Below are 17780 nucleotides of genomic sequence, written 5' to 3'. Positions count from 1 at the left end.
GAAGAGGAAGATTTGTGAGTTTCATCTATTTCCCCAAACCCCCTTTATTAAGATTTGATGAAATATAAACATCAATCCAACTTAACAACTCATCATTATCCATTATGCATATTCCATTGCACATTTCTATTGTTCACATTTTCTATTGTTCACACCGTGTTATTCAGCACACAGACGCAAATAAAAGTGTCTATGTACACTACAGTATGTCCTCACTGCCCTCTATGCCTCTGAAGCACTGGCTGCTTTGGAACTATTTTAGGGCATGTCCTGCCTCCTTTCTTCTCTTCCAAATGGGCACCCGTTCCATTTACTAAACACATACTACAATGCTAACCCAAAACACACAGCACACAGCCCATGCGCATAACACAAGCACTTATAAGTAAGACCATGCAGGGGACAGCCCCCGTCTTGAGATGAAATCGCTCCTTTAAATGAAAGATCCTTCTTGGTGACTTGTAAAAGTACAGAATCTCAAAATGTCTGAACTTTTGTGTGTGTGTGTATGTGTGCATACCTCCACAATGGGGGCAAATTCCTTGAAAAGTCTACATAAAGTTGGAGCTGTTTTAAGTGTTGAGATGTTTTGTAGCTTCCCCATGAGCAGTGCTGATGCCCATCGCTTCAGCCTGGAGGAGAATGAGGCGCCGTACTCCTCCATCCGCCACTACTGCCACCACCACATCTACAGCAACCAAGAAGCACTCGGCCTTACGCTGTCAAAGCCCAGTGAGTCCACACGGAACGCTGTGTGTGTGTGTGTGTGTGTGTGTGTGTGTGTGTGTCCATGAGTGTGCCGGTACTGTACATTCTGTAACTCCACTGTGGGGGAGGGACTGTTAATGTGTGTGTGTGTGTGTGTGTGTGTGTGTGTTTCAGAAGCCTGGGCTGTACCCCTACAGCAGCAGCAGCAGCTGGAGGCAGTGGTGGATTCGTCTCCATGGCCGACTCTTCACATCAACATGAACACGGTCAGAGGCGGGGATTACACTCCCTTAATACAGGAGGGGGATTTCCGTCCTCTTGTAAAGAGGAGGATTTTAGAGTTTCTGAGGTGAAATGTTGGATTAAAAGAGACAGATTAGAGAGAAAGAGAAAGTAATACCTTCTCTCTCTCTTTAACTCTCTTCCTCCCGTCTGTCTCAAACACTTTCTTTCTCACTCTCTCTTTCTCTCTCCCTCTCCCTCTCTTAGCTTTTTCTACCTTCGCTCCTTCTCTCTCTCTCTCTCTTTCTCTTCCTCTCTTCCTGTCTGATTTATATTTAATAATGCATTCTTAGTGTGATGCTTGTCTTTCTTAATGAGAAAACAGGAATCAATACCTTTTTTTCCAAATGAGTGTATGCCTCAGAGCAATGTTCCCACAACCACTACTTGTTCCTGGCATTACAAATCCCCTGCCACCCCCAGCCCCCCTCCAACAAATCCCACTTTGCCTATGACAACAACAGCAGCAGCAGCAGCAGCAGCAGCAGCGGTAGCAATAATAATAACGGTGATATTAAACTCTCACGGTCAGGCGGAGGAGAAGCCCTTGTCTGAGAAGAGCCTGCCCTCGTCGCCCTCCCTCCTGGAGGAGCAGATGAAGAAGAGCAACGTCCTCCGGGTGAGTGAGCGATAGCTGATCTGCGATCAGTCAGCGCAGGGTCAGGCTACAGGTCACCAGGCTGTGATGAGGCTCTGGGCTGCTCTTCGCTGACTTGGCCTGGGGGGGGCTGCTTCATTGGGCTGCTTTGCCTGTAGACTCAGAGGGATTAGGGTGGAGGATGGGCTGGGTTGAATGAGACCTCGGTGTGAGCCTTGTCATGGTTGTTATGTAATGGCTCATCTTATCTCTTTGACATGCAGAAGGGAAGACTGTGTGACCTCAGTCTGTAAGATGGTGACCTCTATTTGTCAGATGTTCATCTAGTAGTGAAAACATTTTTATTCCCCGTTTCTCTCCCAAACCTTCCAATTTAATAATGAATGAAATCCTATCAATTCAAATGCATGGCTTATCATTTCTAGCCTGACTGATTAATTTCCATGGCAGAGAAATTGTAACTATCTCCTCATAGCAGATTAGAATCCAGAGGCCTCTCCGAAGTCTCTGAGTCAGGATGTGAAGTGGCTTTAATGATTTCACTCTCACTGGTACTGATCAGACATCTTGATCTGCTGTTAGGTATCAAAGGGGGAGCCGGAACATTCCTCCCCTGCAGCACAGCCTGCCAGGTAATGCTCTCAGCCTTTCTCACACACTAGCTGTGTGTATTCAGATCCATATGTATTCTGTTGTTCTATACATTATCTTAATACACTGCATCTATGTATAGTATGCTTACTGCTCTTATAATGATACTGCTACTACACTGCACATATCTGTATATGTCGTTCATACAACATAGCCACATTTATTCTGCTCTTATAAGATTACTGTTATTACACTGCACATACACACACACACACACGCTCACCTGTAAATGCACTTATATGCTAGTCTAAAGGTATTATATTGAGCTGTCACAAAATTTGCAGTCTATTTTGTTTATCTTTATTATTTAGGTCTCAGGAGGCAGAAAAACCTAAAGATCGCCGCCGAAGACTGGTCAGACAGTTTAGCTTGTGAGTTACAATTACATGCGTGCGTACACACACACACACACACATACACACACACACACACACACACACACACACACACACACACACACACACACACACACACACACACACAGCATGTTTAAGCACTGGGCTCATGTGTTGCCTCTGGCTGTTTGCTCTGTAGTAACCATAGTGATGAAGATGATCTCCCAGAGGCCCTTGCAGCAATCTCCTCACAAAGCAGCATGGGAAAATCAGGCTCCATCAGCTCACTGGATAAACAGATACAACCACCCATATACCCGCCGGTAATGACACTGTGTGTTTGTGTGCACTGGATAAACAGATACAGCCACCCATATGTGTGTGTGTGTGTGTGTGTGTGTGTGTGTGTGTGTGTCCATGTGTGTGTGTCCATGTGTGTGCATGTGCATCCATGTGTGTGGGCCTTTGCCTGTGTATGTGGGTGTTTTTGTATGTGTGAGTGGGCAGCATGTGGGTGTGTGTGTGTTTTGGTGTATTTTGGGAGTGTGTGGTGTGTGAGCTTATGTGTGACTGCTCTATTTTTCTGTGGCAGATGGACAAGTGTGACTCTCCACTGTTCTACCAGACCTCCATCCCACACCTACTGCCCTGCAAGCCAGCACATACTGAGAGGTGAGACACACACACACATACACACACATGCACACACATACAGTACATGCATGCTCACACACAAATACACACATGCATGTGCATGCCCACACACTCTGAGTCATTAGCTTGCATGGACACAGAGGAAAAAGACTGAATGAGCCCAACCTGACTCAACCTCTCTCTTGACTTTGTGTGTGTGTTTCTGTGTGTGTCTACGTCTGTGTTTTTGTTTCTGTGTGTGTGTGTGTGTGTGTATTTTTGTATCTGTCTATGTATGTGTGTGTGCAGTAGTAGTAGTACGGAGGATCTGAAAATGGACAGAGAAAAACTGCTGAGGACTCTACTGATGACCGAACTCTGAGATTTATACATAGACACACACACACACACACACACACACACACATCAATACATTTACATTGGTATATTTTGAAGTACTTTCAGATTTCCTGAAGTCTCCTTAAATAATTGGTCATTTAAATACCACAAGAACAACTCAGACATTGTTGGCTGGATATGCAGATGTTACAAAAAGGTTCAATATGAGATGGAGCCTGATTTGGGCTCTTAGTTTAATCTTGTGTGACGCCTTTGATATTTAGTACTGGGTTTTTAGTGTCAAGTCTTCAGGGTATTTACGTGTGTGTGTGTGTGTGTGTGTGTGTGTGTGTGTGTGAGAGAGAGAGAGATCAAGAGAGAAAGATAATGAGGGTGACTGTGTGTGAGAGAAAAGGACATTAACAGAGTGAGTGATGTGCATGTGTGAAACCAAATTGTATGTTTATGAAAGAGAACGCTTGTGAGTGAGTCAGTCAGTCAGAGAGAGAAAGAAAGAAAGAATGAAAGAATGTTTGTATGTGTGTGAGAGAGAGGGAGATTGAGGTAGATAGAGAGAGAGGGAGGGAGGGAGAGAGAGATGGTAAAAGACAACACATCCCATCCATCAGCATGCGGACTGGTGGAGTGATATCTATGTTGTGTTGTTTTGGACACAGTTGCCAAGCAACGTCCAAGAAATTCATCCAATTTTTATCCTCTTGCTCACCAATCTGTTCTTTTGGTCTCAATAACCAGACTTGAAGAAACAGTCTGACAGATCTCCCTAGTGTATATATGTATTTTTTACTTTTGGATGCCTACTACCTGTCTCCATTGGACTGATATGAATCATTCAAGAACTACACAAGTGCCATCTCACTCTGTCATACCATTCTAATCTGCCAGTGCTGCCAAAGCATTTCGCATTGATTTAATTGCTTTGAAAGTTTATGGAAGAAATAAGCCTTTTTTCATTGCGGTCCTAAAGTCCTGGTGGGACCGTTGCAATTTCTAGCAGTGTCAGACGCTAATATAGTGCTGATTGTGCACAGGCTATGGGGATTTGTACTGCTCTCGTGTGGCTGCCACTCTTAATGGGGAGGGAGAGAGTCAATGGGATCAGCCCTCCGTCCCTCTCTCAACCCTCTCTCTCCACACTGGGAGACAACCCATTAGATCGCTTTAATGAGTGAAAATGTTTGAGTGTGTGTGTGTGTGTGTGTGTGTGTGTGTGTGTGTGTGTGTGTGTGTGTGTGTGTGTGTGTGTGTGTGTGTGTGTGTGTGTGTGTGTGTGTGTGTGTGTGTGTGTGTGTGTGTGTTGTTGAATTTTATTTGGTGTGTGAGGAAATGTATCAGGTTGAAGAGGTATGGTGTGCTGTGCTCTGTGCAGAGACAGACAGAGAGAGGGGAAGAGGGAGAGAGAGTGTAAGCTTTGTAAATGATGCTTCATGACAAGAGCTTTTAAGCGTGTGTTACTGACGTGAACAAATGGGGAGAAAATGTCAAAAATCCCTCCTCATCCCCTGAATAGATCACTTTTGGCACAGAGACATTTCAGTCCTAATAGCATTTTATCCTAATAGCGCCTGAACTTACTGACCCACATTCGTCCAATGCAGGCATGACCAGTGACCAGAGGAGGGCAGCAGACACCACCGCTGTGCAACTCCCACCTGAAATTCCAAATTCTTAAACTCCTTCTTTCTTATAGATATGAAGTACATCAGTCTTTTTACAGAGATGTTTGTCAATAGATTATTTCTGAATGACGGACATGTGTAAACAAGAGTCTTTGTAAAGGAGAAGTGTCCAATTTCCTGTTCTCAGAGCTGCACTTAGAAGGCAGCTAAGCCTGTATTTCTATCTCCATGTGGACAGTTTTCTTAAGCCTCATCAGTATTTCACATCATTGTAAATAAATTCAAGTGACTTTAAAATGCTAATGTGACACATCTTGTTTTTGTACACACACACACACACACACACACACACACACAAACAGAAAGATTAACTGACTAGGGTTACGGCTATTTTCTTTTTCCACATTAGTAGCGTGTACGGTACAGACATCTTGGTTAGGTATTGTAAGCCCCTGCACATTTATTACTTCAGGTCCTGTCAACACAGTGGTACTTAATTGTCAATCAAAACAGTTTCAGCTTCAGTTTCTTTATTCGGGTTCTGTGTCAAATTACATCACATTGTGTTACATTTGAACTTAGTCATCTACTGTACTGTACAGAAGGAAGCCTTATGTAGATGCAGACACACTTTAAAAGCACACCTACATACAATATGCTCCCAGTTTAGACACACACATGCACACTGCTATGGGTGAGGGAAGTTCTTTGTTGATCAGAGGAGCTCATTCACATCATGATCCACTTGTGATTTTTGGAGGCAGCTGTTTGGAGTACTGCACTGCCTGGTATTTTCATCTTGGAAAAGACTTGGAATTGATGGCAAGCATTGTTTTCATGACACACACACATGAAGCATGAGGATTTTCTGAATCAACAGTGCATTTCAATTTGGCATACATTGTAAACACAATAAAAATGTAACAACTTCATTCACAAAGGAAAGTCTTATTTTTAAAAAATATATTTTTTTTCCAAAAAAGCCAATTCAAAGACCTAAAAACTACATTCAACTACATACAAAAAAGTAGACATGTACATACATAGGTGTATGTACGTACAAAACGTACAAAATACATAATTAAAATATATTTTATAATCTGAGAAGATGTTTCTGTCCATCTGTCTCACAGGCACTTACAGAGTGGTATGCTATGATATTCTGTGATGGAACACATCAGTAGAATTACAGTATGTTCTCTGTAATTATGAATGATCTGGGCCTCCTGGATTGGGTCTCTTTGAACCTCTCCGCAGCTCAACTTGTAGAGCAAGTTAAGTTCACCGCATTCAGGGGTATGCTTCCCTGAAAGCACACAGACTGAGAAGAAAGTATGCTGTACGTGTGGTTTTTGGTCACTTTGCATAAGGGACCTGCTACATCTGGAGGTAATGTGCATTTGCTGTAAGAAAAAAAACTCCTGGAGTTCCCTGAGAACTAGGTGAACCACATCGGACATTAGAAAAGAACTAGGTTTTCATGCTTACACAAAAAAACTACTTTTTGAGGACAAACATGTAAACATGGACTATCTTTACGCTCTCTCACTCTCTCTTTCTCTCTCTTTCACACACACACACACACACATACACACACACACACACACACACACACACACAGTAGAACACATTTTAGACATTTTGGTGTTTTAGGTGCAATAAGTAGCTGTTGTCAAAACAATAAAATGCTTCTAGACTTACAATGATGATGTAATTCTGCAAGCCTTTTACTCCAGTATTACTCTACTACTGTATGTCCCACACAACATACACAGAAAACAAGGAACAACTGTTCACTATTATCCTTCAGGTATGTCATTGTTTAGGTATGGGAGAATTTGGTTTTTTTTTTCACAGCACAACGGACTGCACCATGAACAGTTCTGTATAAATAACTAAATGAATATTCTAAGAACACAAATACAATGCACAGCTACTGTTCAATGTATTCAGCTGTCCTAAACTTATGTCCTGTTCCAAGACATCTGCAGATCCAGCAAAGCTCCAACTCCCAGACTCTGTTCTGTGACTGGCTGCTTGGCAGAGAGTAAGGCAGGAACTGTGAGCAGGACGTCATTGTTGTTGACCTGCGAAAGGGGAAGGCGATATTCAGCTGTGTTACTTGGCCCTTCTCCCATCACAATGCCCTTTAACCTCTGAAGGATTTTACCTACAGACCCACACACCGCACCCTTCTCCCAACACCACAGCTAACGCACACACACACACACACACGCACACACACATTCATAGCCTCATTCACTGACTGCCCCACCCATACACACATGCACCAAGAGACACAGGGTTTATAATCCTCCCTTACCTCCCTGTTAAATACACACCCATTCTTTAGGGTGGGTGAGGTGGGTGTGCTCAAGTGTGTGTGAGAGGCCATCAGGAGGTGAATACTGGACAAAAATGAAGATGTGTGTGAGAAAGAAGGTGTTTCACTGAGGCATAAGAAATTGATGTGTGTGAGACTGTGTCCCTCTTTAATATGGGTCTCTCTCTCTCTTTCTCTTTCTGTGTATGTGTGTGTGTGTGTGTACACACATGCAAAACTCTGACTCAAGTTGACACTGGTTTTAAAGCCAAGTGCACCCCACCCAAACCTGTGTGGTGGATTTGGGGAGGCTCGGCTTGTTCTTCAGGTTGTAGGAGTGGGTGAGCCATCAGGTTCACAATACAATCTCCAGGAGGAGAGGCTGTTGCTATTAGCAGATTATATGCTATACAGACGACCTCAATGAACAACATGTCACTCAGGTTTCCCATCCTCAATTCACTCATCCACTCTAAAGCTGCCCCTGAACAGCAACCTGTTTCTCTCTCTTTCTCTCTCTCTCTCTGTAAGTGTAAGTGTGTGTGTGTGTGTGTGTGTGTGTGTGTGTGCGCACGTGCATGTGCATGTGTATGCACTGGTACGTAATAAGGAAGGGATATTTTGACCCAACAGGTGTGCCTGTATGTGTGTGTGTGTGTGTGTGTGTGTGTGTGTGTGTGTGTCCTGAGGGGTTACCTGGTTGACTGCACTGGGGAGGGCGTGTGCAGGTGCAGGTAAGGTGTGGCACTGGGAGGATCCTGACTGGTAGAAGCCCAGCGGTGGCGGGGAGCCTGGGGGACTGGGGAGTGCAACAGCACATCGTTAGCAGAGCCACACGGCTGCACTGATACAGGACAGCACATTAGCATGTACAGCTGTGGGGAGCGTCCATGTGGTGCACCCACTGCCTGGACATATAAGGGTTGTACCTGGGGTAGTAGGCAGTGTAAAAGGGCAGTTGAGGCGTGTTGACCAGGTAGTGCGCTGGATAAAGAGCTTCCATGGGAAGCATCATCCCCATATGTGGAAAGTACGAGGGGTTGGAGATGCCTGCGAATGCAAATATTCAAATATGTTCATCTCCTTTAGCCACACTCACAGAGCACCCTGCGAGCTACACGCACACAGCTGCAATACATCTACGCAAGTGAAATCTGTGCAGCGTTAGCGTCTGTGAAACAGCACACTGATGAAGAGAAGAGTGAGCTCTCCTACCAACAGGATGGGAAGAGGTACTCCATGGAACTTCCCATGTGATCAATTTGATTGCTGATGCGCCACAGAGCTGTGACTGTGTATTCTACATGTTCTACAGTGACTTGTACATGATGCACTATGCACCTTCCTCTTCCCAGCTTGTTTGCAGTAGTAGTGTTTCATCAAATGATCTGAACGGGAGCCAAAGCTGACTTTCAATCAACAGATGCAATTCAATAGTGGCTATGTGCGGACACACCAACATTCACATCCATCAACACCATTATGCTAGAACACCTCGTCCACCCCATCAGCAAATCTCTACCGAATTTCTACAGGTCATCCCTGCACCAGGTTTGGGTGACAGCTTGATTTAGCCTCCCTTGGCGATATGATCATCCCAAATCCTCCATTTTATGAGGAAAGAAACATACCATGATTCCCCACACCTGAAGAGATTGATCTAGATTGAGTGACAGAGCTCCCACACCTACCAGCCAATGGGAAAGCACCCTGCCCCAGCACACTTACGCCGTAACTTACATGGTGGTGGGGACAAGCCCCGCCCACTTGGGCACATAACCCCGCCCCTCAGTAAAAGACGCATGTCGTCATTGGAGCACTGGAACACCTCCACACAGCGCTCCTTCAACAGATGGCGATGACACCGCTGTGCTGTCAGGAAGGCTCGCTCCGGAGAGGACATCTGGATGAAGCACTCGCCAGACGGACGGCCCTTCACACACACACACACACACACACACACACACACACACACACACACACACACACACACACACACACACACACACACACACACACACACACACACACACACACACACACACACACACACACACACACACTGTTAATGTAATCTGCATGTGTGTGAATAAGGGTGCATAAGTGCGTATGTGCGTATGTTACCTGTGCGTTAAGCACCATGTGGACTCCATGTGGTGCAATATCTGCGGTGAATTCCCCCAGGAACTCCAGAATGTTCAGTATGGTTGTGTCGTAGGGCAAACCTCGCAAATGCACACAGTCACGAATGGCCGTTGTCAATGGATATGCACCTGTTGCTAAGGGCAACACTCCAGTTGCCAAGGGTGATGGCATCATAGAAACCAGTGGTGAAGGTGCCACTGAAATCAAAGGTGTTGAGGAGAACCTGTTGCAAACCTGACGGACACATGGATGACAATAGATGATATTCGACAAGTCACACACTCTGACACGCACAGGTGAAAACAATCCAGGGACTCAGAGGTTGCCAGCTGGTTGGAGTTCTCTCATTAGTAACATCACTAAGTGCTGAGTCATTTCTGAGATGTCTGAGGATTAAAGGCAGTCTGTGATCCTGGCTAGATATTGTAATTTGAGCTCAACAGGCTTAACAATAAACTACCCCCCCCCCCCCCCCCCCCCCCCCCCGACCACCACCACCACTCTGTGCCTCTGAAGCAACATGTTGATAGGCTGTCATGCTGTGTGGCTCTGTCTAAGAAATTTTGTTTCAAACAAAACCAGGACTGTTTTTGAACAGAGAATGGATAGCTAAATTACTGGAGTGTTGTGTATGTGCACTGGAATAAGAAATGCATATATCACACATATATAACTGACCTCTTGGGTGGGCTGGCATGATTCTGAAGGACTTATGGAGTTTATGATAATGAGCTCAAGTACAAAGGAAGCTAATATTTTACTGCCCTGTTAGCCATGTTTGCTCAATGAGGTGTGTGCATGGATAGTGAGTGTGCTCACTCTGGCACAGACAAAGAGTGTGCAAACACACACACACACACACACACACACACACACCCATACAGAGGCACAACTCTAGTTCATTACTCTTGAATTGAAATCGTTCAATTATCAATTCAATTATCGTTCAATCATGCACATATCATCGCACTGGCACCTTAACAAATCAAACATGTTAAATGCTTTGGCATGCAACCTGACACTCTCTCTCACACACACACACACACACACACACACCTGTGTGACCTCAGCAGCTGTGCTCTTGAACAGCTCGATGTAGCGTTTCCCGAGGCGCTGCTTGTGCTTCTTCAGGGCCAGCTGAGCCTGCTCCTCCGCGGAGAACAGCACAAAGGCGTCGCCCGTGGGCCGCCCATCAGCGTAGCGGACCAACAGGATCCCCGCAGTGCCACCTGCAACCTGGCATCCCCCGCTGGCGGGCCCTTTCACATGGCACACGCCCTCTCCTTTGGCATCCATGGCTGGGCACCCTGAGAAGAACTGGAGCACCTGCTGAGTGGTGGCACTGAAGGGGAGCCCGCGCATGCGCACTATCACATGGCCCTCTCCAGACAGGAAGTGAGCCACCTCACTGGAGCATCCTGGTCAACACAGAGTGGACATATGGGCATACTGTGAGCTATCTCTTTTCAAGTATGTAGGGTAGGCTCCTTCAAAAAAACTCTATATACTGTAGTTCAGCATAAATCACTTCAACATGGTTTTGAAGGAGAGCAATATCTGAAGTATATACCCGATGCGGGCTAACAATGAGGCAAGGTTTTAAAGCCTCATATGATCGTTGCTGAGACACTTCGCTTTGTCCATGGTTACGCTGAGATTGTCAGATCCACATAGTAAGGATCCTACCATAAGCAACCAAAACCAAAACTAATTCTGATGAAGTTTATCTACATTCATATAAATGCTGTCCATTCTAAAACTATTACAAGTGTGAGAAATACAAAGTCGCTGCCAATGTCTCACTCCCCCAAATCTACATCCCTCACAGAAACCTTCTCGCTAACCACATATGGATGAGAACATTTATGAGAAATCCAGAGTGTACGTACTTTTACTGTATAGGAAGGAACATCCCTGTGTTTCAGATCATTACTGAATTACTGAGTTAATTATGGTTATGGTTATGGTTATGGTTATGGTTATTTAGAAGACGCCTTTGTCCAAAGCGACATACAAAAAAATAACAATACAAATTAAATAACAGTGAACAATTACAAAAAGGGAGAATAGCAATATTATCAATAAAACAATCAATTAAGCACTAACCTAATGAGAAATAAAAACTTGAGAATAGCAATCAAATAAGTCACTCAGTTAATTATATAATAACAATAACTATAGCATGGTAAGGCTAAATTTAAGGACAATAGCAGAATAAATGTCAAATTCTAACAATGGACAAATTATAACAAAACAATACTATTATACAAACCATAACATAATTAGATAAGAACTATCAAGATTAGCATGTTATGATATTGGAACATGGGAATGGAAGTAGCTTACCACCAGCAATCTTCAAGAAGTCCTCTCCTGTGGCCTTGTAGACCTACCACAGAACAAATCATCATTATTACATTGTTACAATGCAGTATTACAGTAGTATACAGCAATATATACCGCTAGTTTGCGTATGAGTGTGCATGTGTATGCATGTGTTCTATGTGGAAGAGCCAGGATGTTGGGCAGCAGATGTGGGTACCTCAATGTATCGGTTTCCCATATGATGCTTGTGTCTCTGTAAGGCCAGGTCTCTGTGCTCCTGAGACTCAAATCGAACCAATGCCTCCCCATTCCTGCGCCCCTGGGCATTCAAACACAGCGCCGCTCCACCTCTGCAAACACACAAACACACATATTTACAGTATTACTGTATACAGATCTAGATACAACAACATGGAATATGTTTGTGTTTGTGAGTATATGTGTGTGTGTGTGTGTGCTGGACACACTTGGCAATGTTGAGTCCTCTGAAGAAGCGGGCGATGTCCTGATCTGAGGCCTGCCATGGGAGCCCCCGCGCCCTGATCACCATGTTGTCATCCACACACTCCAAACGACTGCTACACACACACACACACACACACACACACACACACACACACACACACACACACACACACACACACACACACACACACACACACACACACACACACACACGCATTACATCCTATGTCATTGTTCTGCTTTAGTTCTCACCACTGACTCCCTGACTAGCAGTATGAAAATGGCCTGTATGGGAACACTTCTGAAGTTCAAAGATAAACGTGACTGTTTTACAACAGTAGTATAATTGTTGAGTACAGGTCTGTCACTTACTATGTTCCAATCTCAAACTTCATATTCACAGTTTCAGGACTGGAGAACTGATGGCCTGTTCAAGAATAGAGAGAGGACACAGAAGATAGGTCGATACATGATAATGTGAATCATTATGAAACTGTTATGGCAGTCCTGACAATAAGTGTGTGTGTGTGTGTGTGTGTGTGTGTGTGTGTGTGTGTGTGTTTGTTTGTGTGCATGTATGTGTTTGTTTGTGTGTGTGTGTGTGTGTGTGTGTGTGTGTGTGTGTGTGTGTGTGTTGTTTGTCTGTCTGACTGACTGTCTCTGTATATGTGTGTATGTGTGTGAAAGAGTAAAATATACTCACACACAGGCTCAGTATTCAAAGCCTGGATGATTTTGACTATCTGATGAATCTTGGAAGCAGCAAACTGGAGCGAGGAGTCCTCACATACATTCAGATCTATTCACTACTGTCAGGAAAACAAACCCCCAAAATAATCACTCCATGTCACAGCAATGAAAAGAAACAGCCTAACACGTCTTTATGTCCGTATCACCAGACTGAACACTTCCCCTGGATCTAGAGATATGGGTACTGAGAGGGCCTTCCAAATAGCATCGGCATCAGCAGCCATGAAAGTAGCTTGTTGGTTAAGTTGTGGATTTGACCGTGTGTAAAGGATACGGTCGCACATAAATGCCAGGTCCAGCTCCGTCTGTTTGACCAGGGAGGGGAGACTCTTCTGGAATTCTTTGCGCAGATCAAAGAAGGAGTAAAAACTTGTGGGCAGCGAAATGTTCTGTGGAGTACAACCAGTCTACGTTAAAGACACAGTATACAGTCCATCCATTTGACACTTTCTGAAGCATGTTTTGATAATAAGCAACTATTCGGGTATCATCTTCAAATGAATTCTCAACGTACATGGTCATGTAAATGCAAGATAGACAAGGCCATGCACTCTGAAGTTTTTCTGGTGACAATATCACTATAAGACATGTAAGGGATAATCAACGACGCGCCGTGCGTTTATAGGAAAATAATGCACGTTCGAAGTGGTAATAAGGACCCGACGCCGCAGGCGGAGGGGACTTTACACTTCGATAAGTGCATTATTTTCCTAGAAACGCACAGGGCGCGGAGTTCATTATCCCGCTTATACCACTGCTACTATCATTTTCGTTTATATTGCCGCTGTCTTAGATACAACGTTGCTGTTTTTACCGTTACATTCACATTGGCGAATTAATATTCAAGTGTAATAAGACCAAAAGAAGGGAATTACTTCATAGCCGTGTGGTATATCAAAAAATAATGCACGTTCCAAATAGCGCATCACAATAGGACATTTGACTAAACACACTAAGCAGTGGCAGAGCCATCTGAGCAGTGGTATAAAGGTTATTATGCGCGTGTGTGTGTGTGTGTATGTGTGTGTGTGTGTGTGTGTGAGAGAGAGAGAGAGAGAGAGAGAGAGTTTAAAAGTGTACCTTTTTGGAGGTCTCTGGATGAATGACCTGTCGTATGTGTCCCTGTCCATCCGTGCAGAAACAGAAATGGCGCTGGTTCACTTCTGCACTCAGACGACTGTTAAACTACACAGTGACACACATGCCATCATTGTAAGTACAGATTAAACACAATTGATTAAAGCCAATAGCACACATATCTTAAATATTTGTGGAGACTGCACAAAATTGTCCTCTAGTAGCCTACTACCGTTCAGCAGAAGTTAATAACATATCTACTATTTTCCAATAAACAATGTTAACACATTTTCCCACTTGTGTTAAATGCTTCAGTGAGGCTGGTAGGCCTAAGTTAAAGTTTGATGTTTGGCGCAGTAGTGTATGTTGCTATAAGGATTAGTTCTCCCTAATATTTTGCCAGCCCGGGCCAATAGTCACCCTTCAGAGATTAGTTATAGGCTATTGTGCAGTAGGCCTACAAAATGAGTGCACCACCAGGTTATCAATGGCAAATGATCCATACACTCCCATAGTTAATAAAAGCTAATTAATTGACTTCATATTTTAAACTATATCAATGACAACAAATATGGCCCCTTCACTTTCAGTACCTACAGTAGGCCTACAGAAACATAGGTGGAGTCTAAAAAGTGTGCTGCTTGGCACAGAATGTCTACCAATCCCTATAGAATTATAGGGTTCTATCTACATTCTGAGTAGTTCTGAGATATTGAGCTTCAAAGTTTTAGAATTCCATAGTGATAAGCGAAACAAAACTCTTTAGATATCATGTCCAAAAATGCATTGGCCTATAACTACAAGAAACACCTCACCACTCACCTTCTTGTCACAGAAGAATATGCTATCAGTAGGCCTAACTCAATTTTGACAAAAATGTCAGATAGAACCTTATAGGACGAAATGATTGAATTTTTTTGGCAACCTATATGGTTGGTGTATTAGTTATTTTTCCCCCTCATTTTTGATGTGGCAACTCCCAGAAAGTATGAAGATGTTTAGCGCACCTGTTTGACGGCCTGTTCCAGCGGTTCTGAGGCTTGAACGCTCTGCGCAGTTAGTCCTGCCTGCTCTAGGATGTCAGGATCCAGGTCCTCCACCTCTGGTCGGACCACAATCTCATTTATCTCCCCCGTCTGTGAGGAACAGAAATACGTTTCATGGTGTCAGAACACACACAGGCACGGACACTCGAAGGGTATGTCAGCCTATAGATTACCGTATTGCTTTCCAGATCCACGACCTGCCAGACCAGCTGCACGAGCTCCCTCTCATCAGCGCCTAACTCATCTCCATTTGCGCCTGATGTTGACACAAATAAGGCCACAAGACAATCCAGTTTCTCTGTCATTTTCCCACAATAAGTCCAAGAAAAACACTAAATTCCAGCCCAAAAGATTCACATCCAAAGTAAGACAGAACAGGTAGCGTAGCTTCGTTTCGTAAACACTTTCACACACGCGCGCACATAGCCTATAGCCTACCACACATAACTCAACAAGATTCACTTTCAGCAGTTTGAATTTTAGTTGGCTAGGGGTTGTAAGGATGAAATGTTCTGGTCGCGAAGGTTAATCCAAAGTAAGCAGCAGAAGTCTTGAGTCGCGCATTGCGACGAACTGCTCCCAGTGGAGATTGTGTGTTAAGTGTGTAAGGGTGTGTGAGTGTCTGCGTGGGTCGACCTACCTGTCCACTTGTCACGTGACTCAGGTAACAGATACCTGCCTTTAGAGAGCTTACTGTTGATTGGCCCCTCAAGAGCAGGGACGTGGCATGGCATGCGGAAAAAAATCTCATCTGTTTCAGAGCAGAGAATGCTTGTCGACTCCCTCATAGGCGCGCGTTATCACACATTCTTCACAGTCTGAATAGACCTATTAGGCTAATTCTTCTCTGAAGGTGTCAGTAGGACCCCCCCCCCCCCCCTCCACACACACACACACACACACACGCACACACATGTACATGGACATAATACTGTAATAAACATGTGTGTGTGTGTGTGTGTGTGTGTGTGTGTGTGTGTGTGTGTGTGTGTGTGTGTGTGTGTGTGTGTGTGTGTGTGTGTGTGTGTGTGTGTGTGTGTGTGAGTGAGTGTGTGTGTGTGTGTGTGTGAGAGAGAGAGAGAGAGAGAGAGAGAGAGTGTGTGTGTGTGTGTGTGTGTGTGTGTCTGTCTGTCTGTCTGTCTGTGTGTTTGTATTGGCAGGTTTGCATAAACAAACAAGGAATTTGTCTCCTGGGGCCTGTACTACGAAGCGGGGTTACTGGCTTAGCTGGGTAACTTCGAGAGTAAGTTGATCACGTGTGGCGTAACTTCCCGGTTAACCCGTACTACGAAAGGTGGATAGGTTTTAACCTAGGTATGCTGCCATGGCAATTTACGCTGCATCTCAAACCTGCTCCGAGCAGGTTATGATCTTGGTTAACCCGAGGTTTGCGGTTAACCACACCCCACAATGTCGACGTAGGCTACTTGGAAGATACATTATTGGAGCGCAAATTGTAAGCGCCTCTCTTCGCAAGGCGAGAGTTTTTTAAGACCGCCAGAATCTTTCTCCATATAATATTCTCTATGAAAGATAGCCTATACATTCTCAGCCGAGGGAATTCGTTGCATTTGTCAGCTGATCGAGGCAAAGTGGAGGCTATATATAAGCATTGGCAATATAACATATTTTCATAATTAAGAAATATTAATGCAAGCTAGGCCTATAGGCCTATAAACCTTCTGAATGTTCTTGAGTTTCATTTTCACCTGCTGCCAGCGGCACTGCCGTTCCATCTAAAATGTTCACAGGATAGGCATACACTAAATCAGTCAATGGGGCTAAACATTCAATTATCCTGTATTAATATTTATTAATATACATGGCATGAATTGTGTTGCATCTGTAGGACTCTTATGAACTCAATATGTATTTATTTCAACACATTTCAGACATTCCGCAAGCTATTAATCCTCCGTAACACATAGGCTATTTAAGGAACATGAAATAAAACTTTACTTTCATATATCCGATCTGCAATAGCCTACGTTGCCAACAGCCTTGTCTTGCTTTGTTTGCTGCCGACGTACTTGATGTATCGTAAAGTGGGTTTTAATTCCTCGCAACTTTTTTATAATCATTGCTCATTCCTTATGCGTAAAATAGCGTGATCGCGTCATCATTAAAAGTGGTGATATGCGCTGCAACCCGACCATTTTATGTGAACGCGCACCAACTCCGATGAGGTTAACCCCAGTTCAACAAATCAACTTCTTACTCAGCGTCGTAGTACCGATTAGCACCAATGAAGATAACCAGGTTTTGTCAACCCCGGTTTAGCAAAGTAACCCTGGGTTACATCTGGGTAGGTTGAGCTCCCTTCGTAGTACAGGCCCCTGTTAACTTTGCTCTCAAATAACAACATAAACAAAATAAAACATCATTGTGATTATAAGTGTATTAGGGCTATCTTAGAGGTAGCCTGTTGTTTTAAGGCTCTACTGTAGCCTAAGGCCTATGCTG

At 44.0% G+C, this 17780-nt stretch overlaps 2 protein-coding genes across 7 annotated transcripts in view; one reads left to right on the top strand and one right to left on the bottom strand.

Annotated features, from left to right (window-relative positions):
* Positions 1-5475, top strand: part of epb41l4b (erythrocyte membrane protein band 4.1 like 4B) — a 17635-nt gene extending 12160 nt beyond the window's left edge. Inside the window, exons 16-23 of one of the 3 annotated variants that reach the window (XM_062539381.1) lie at positions 596-732; positions 883-974; positions 1523-1609; positions 2171-2220; positions 2551-2610; positions 2774-2897; positions 3167-3246; positions 3520-5475. In XM_062539381.1, the coding sequence (XP_062395365.1) occupies positions 596-732; positions 883-974; positions 1523-1609; positions 2171-2220; positions 2551-2610; positions 2774-2897; positions 3167-3246; positions 3520-3589 (700 nt within the window). In that variant the 3' untranslated portion in view covers positions 3590-5475. Of the gene's footprint in view, positions 1-595; positions 733-882; positions 975-1522; positions 1610-2170; positions 2221-2550; positions 2611-2773; positions 2898-3166; positions 3247-3516 lie in introns of all 3 variants that reach the window. The other 2 variants (XM_062539380.1, XM_062539382.1) reach the window with 2 other exon arrangements.
* A 224-nt stretch (positions 5476-5699) lies between these two features.
* On the bottom strand, positions 5700-15905 carry esrp1 (epithelial splicing regulatory protein 1). 4 transcript variants are annotated; one of them, XM_062539375.1, is made up of 16 exons: positions 15491-15905; positions 15279-15407; positions 14275-14379; positions 13469-13583; positions 13148-13243; positions 12817-12871; positions 12447-12557; positions 12197-12329; positions 12001-12043; positions 10711-11072; positions 9634-9888; positions 9238-9442; positions 8439-8559; positions 8206-8308; positions 7529-7594; positions 5700-7273 (listed from the first exon to the last, which is right to left on the bottom strand). In XM_062539375.1, the coding sequence occupies exons 1-16, from the start codon at positions 15620-15622 to the stop codon at positions 7151-7153; spliced, it is 2154 nt and encodes a 717-aa protein (XP_062395359.1). In that variant the 5' UTR covers positions 15623-15905; the 3' UTR covers positions 5700-7150. The 4 variants fall into 4 exon arrangements, with proteins under 4 accessions (XP_062395359.1, XP_062395361.1, XP_062395362.1 ...); XM_062539377.1 differs by having other exon boundaries at positions 9250-9442; XM_062539379.1 differs by having other exon boundaries at positions 7149-7273; positions 7510-7594.
* Between the last annotated feature and the right edge of the window lie 1875 nt (positions 15906-17780).

Source organism: Sardina pilchardus, chromosome 6, assembly GCF_963854185.1.
Source record: "Sardina pilchardus chromosome 6, fSarPil1.1, whole genome shotgun sequence".
Taxonomy (NCBI): domain Eukaryota; kingdom Metazoa; phylum Chordata; class Actinopteri; order Clupeiformes; family Clupeidae; genus Sardina; species Sardina pilchardus.
Note: the sequence above shows the minus strand (reverse complement) of the source record. Positions and strands in the feature narration are given on the sequence as shown.

Excerpts from the sequence above, each read along its gene's own strand:
- esrp1 (XM_062539375.1), bottom strand. The coding sequence starts at position 15,622 with ATGACAGAGAAACTGGATTGTCTTGTGGCCTTATTTGTGTCAACATCA. Across the intron at positions 13,584-14,274 it reads ATCCAGAGACCTCCAAAAAG|AACATTTCGCTGCCCACAAG; the intron begins GTACACTTTTAA and ends TGTACTCCACAG. Across the intron at positions 12,558-12,816 it reads AAGTTTGAGATTGGAACATA|CAGTCGTTTGGAGTGTGTGG; the intron begins GTAAGTGACAGA and ends GTGTGTGTGTAG.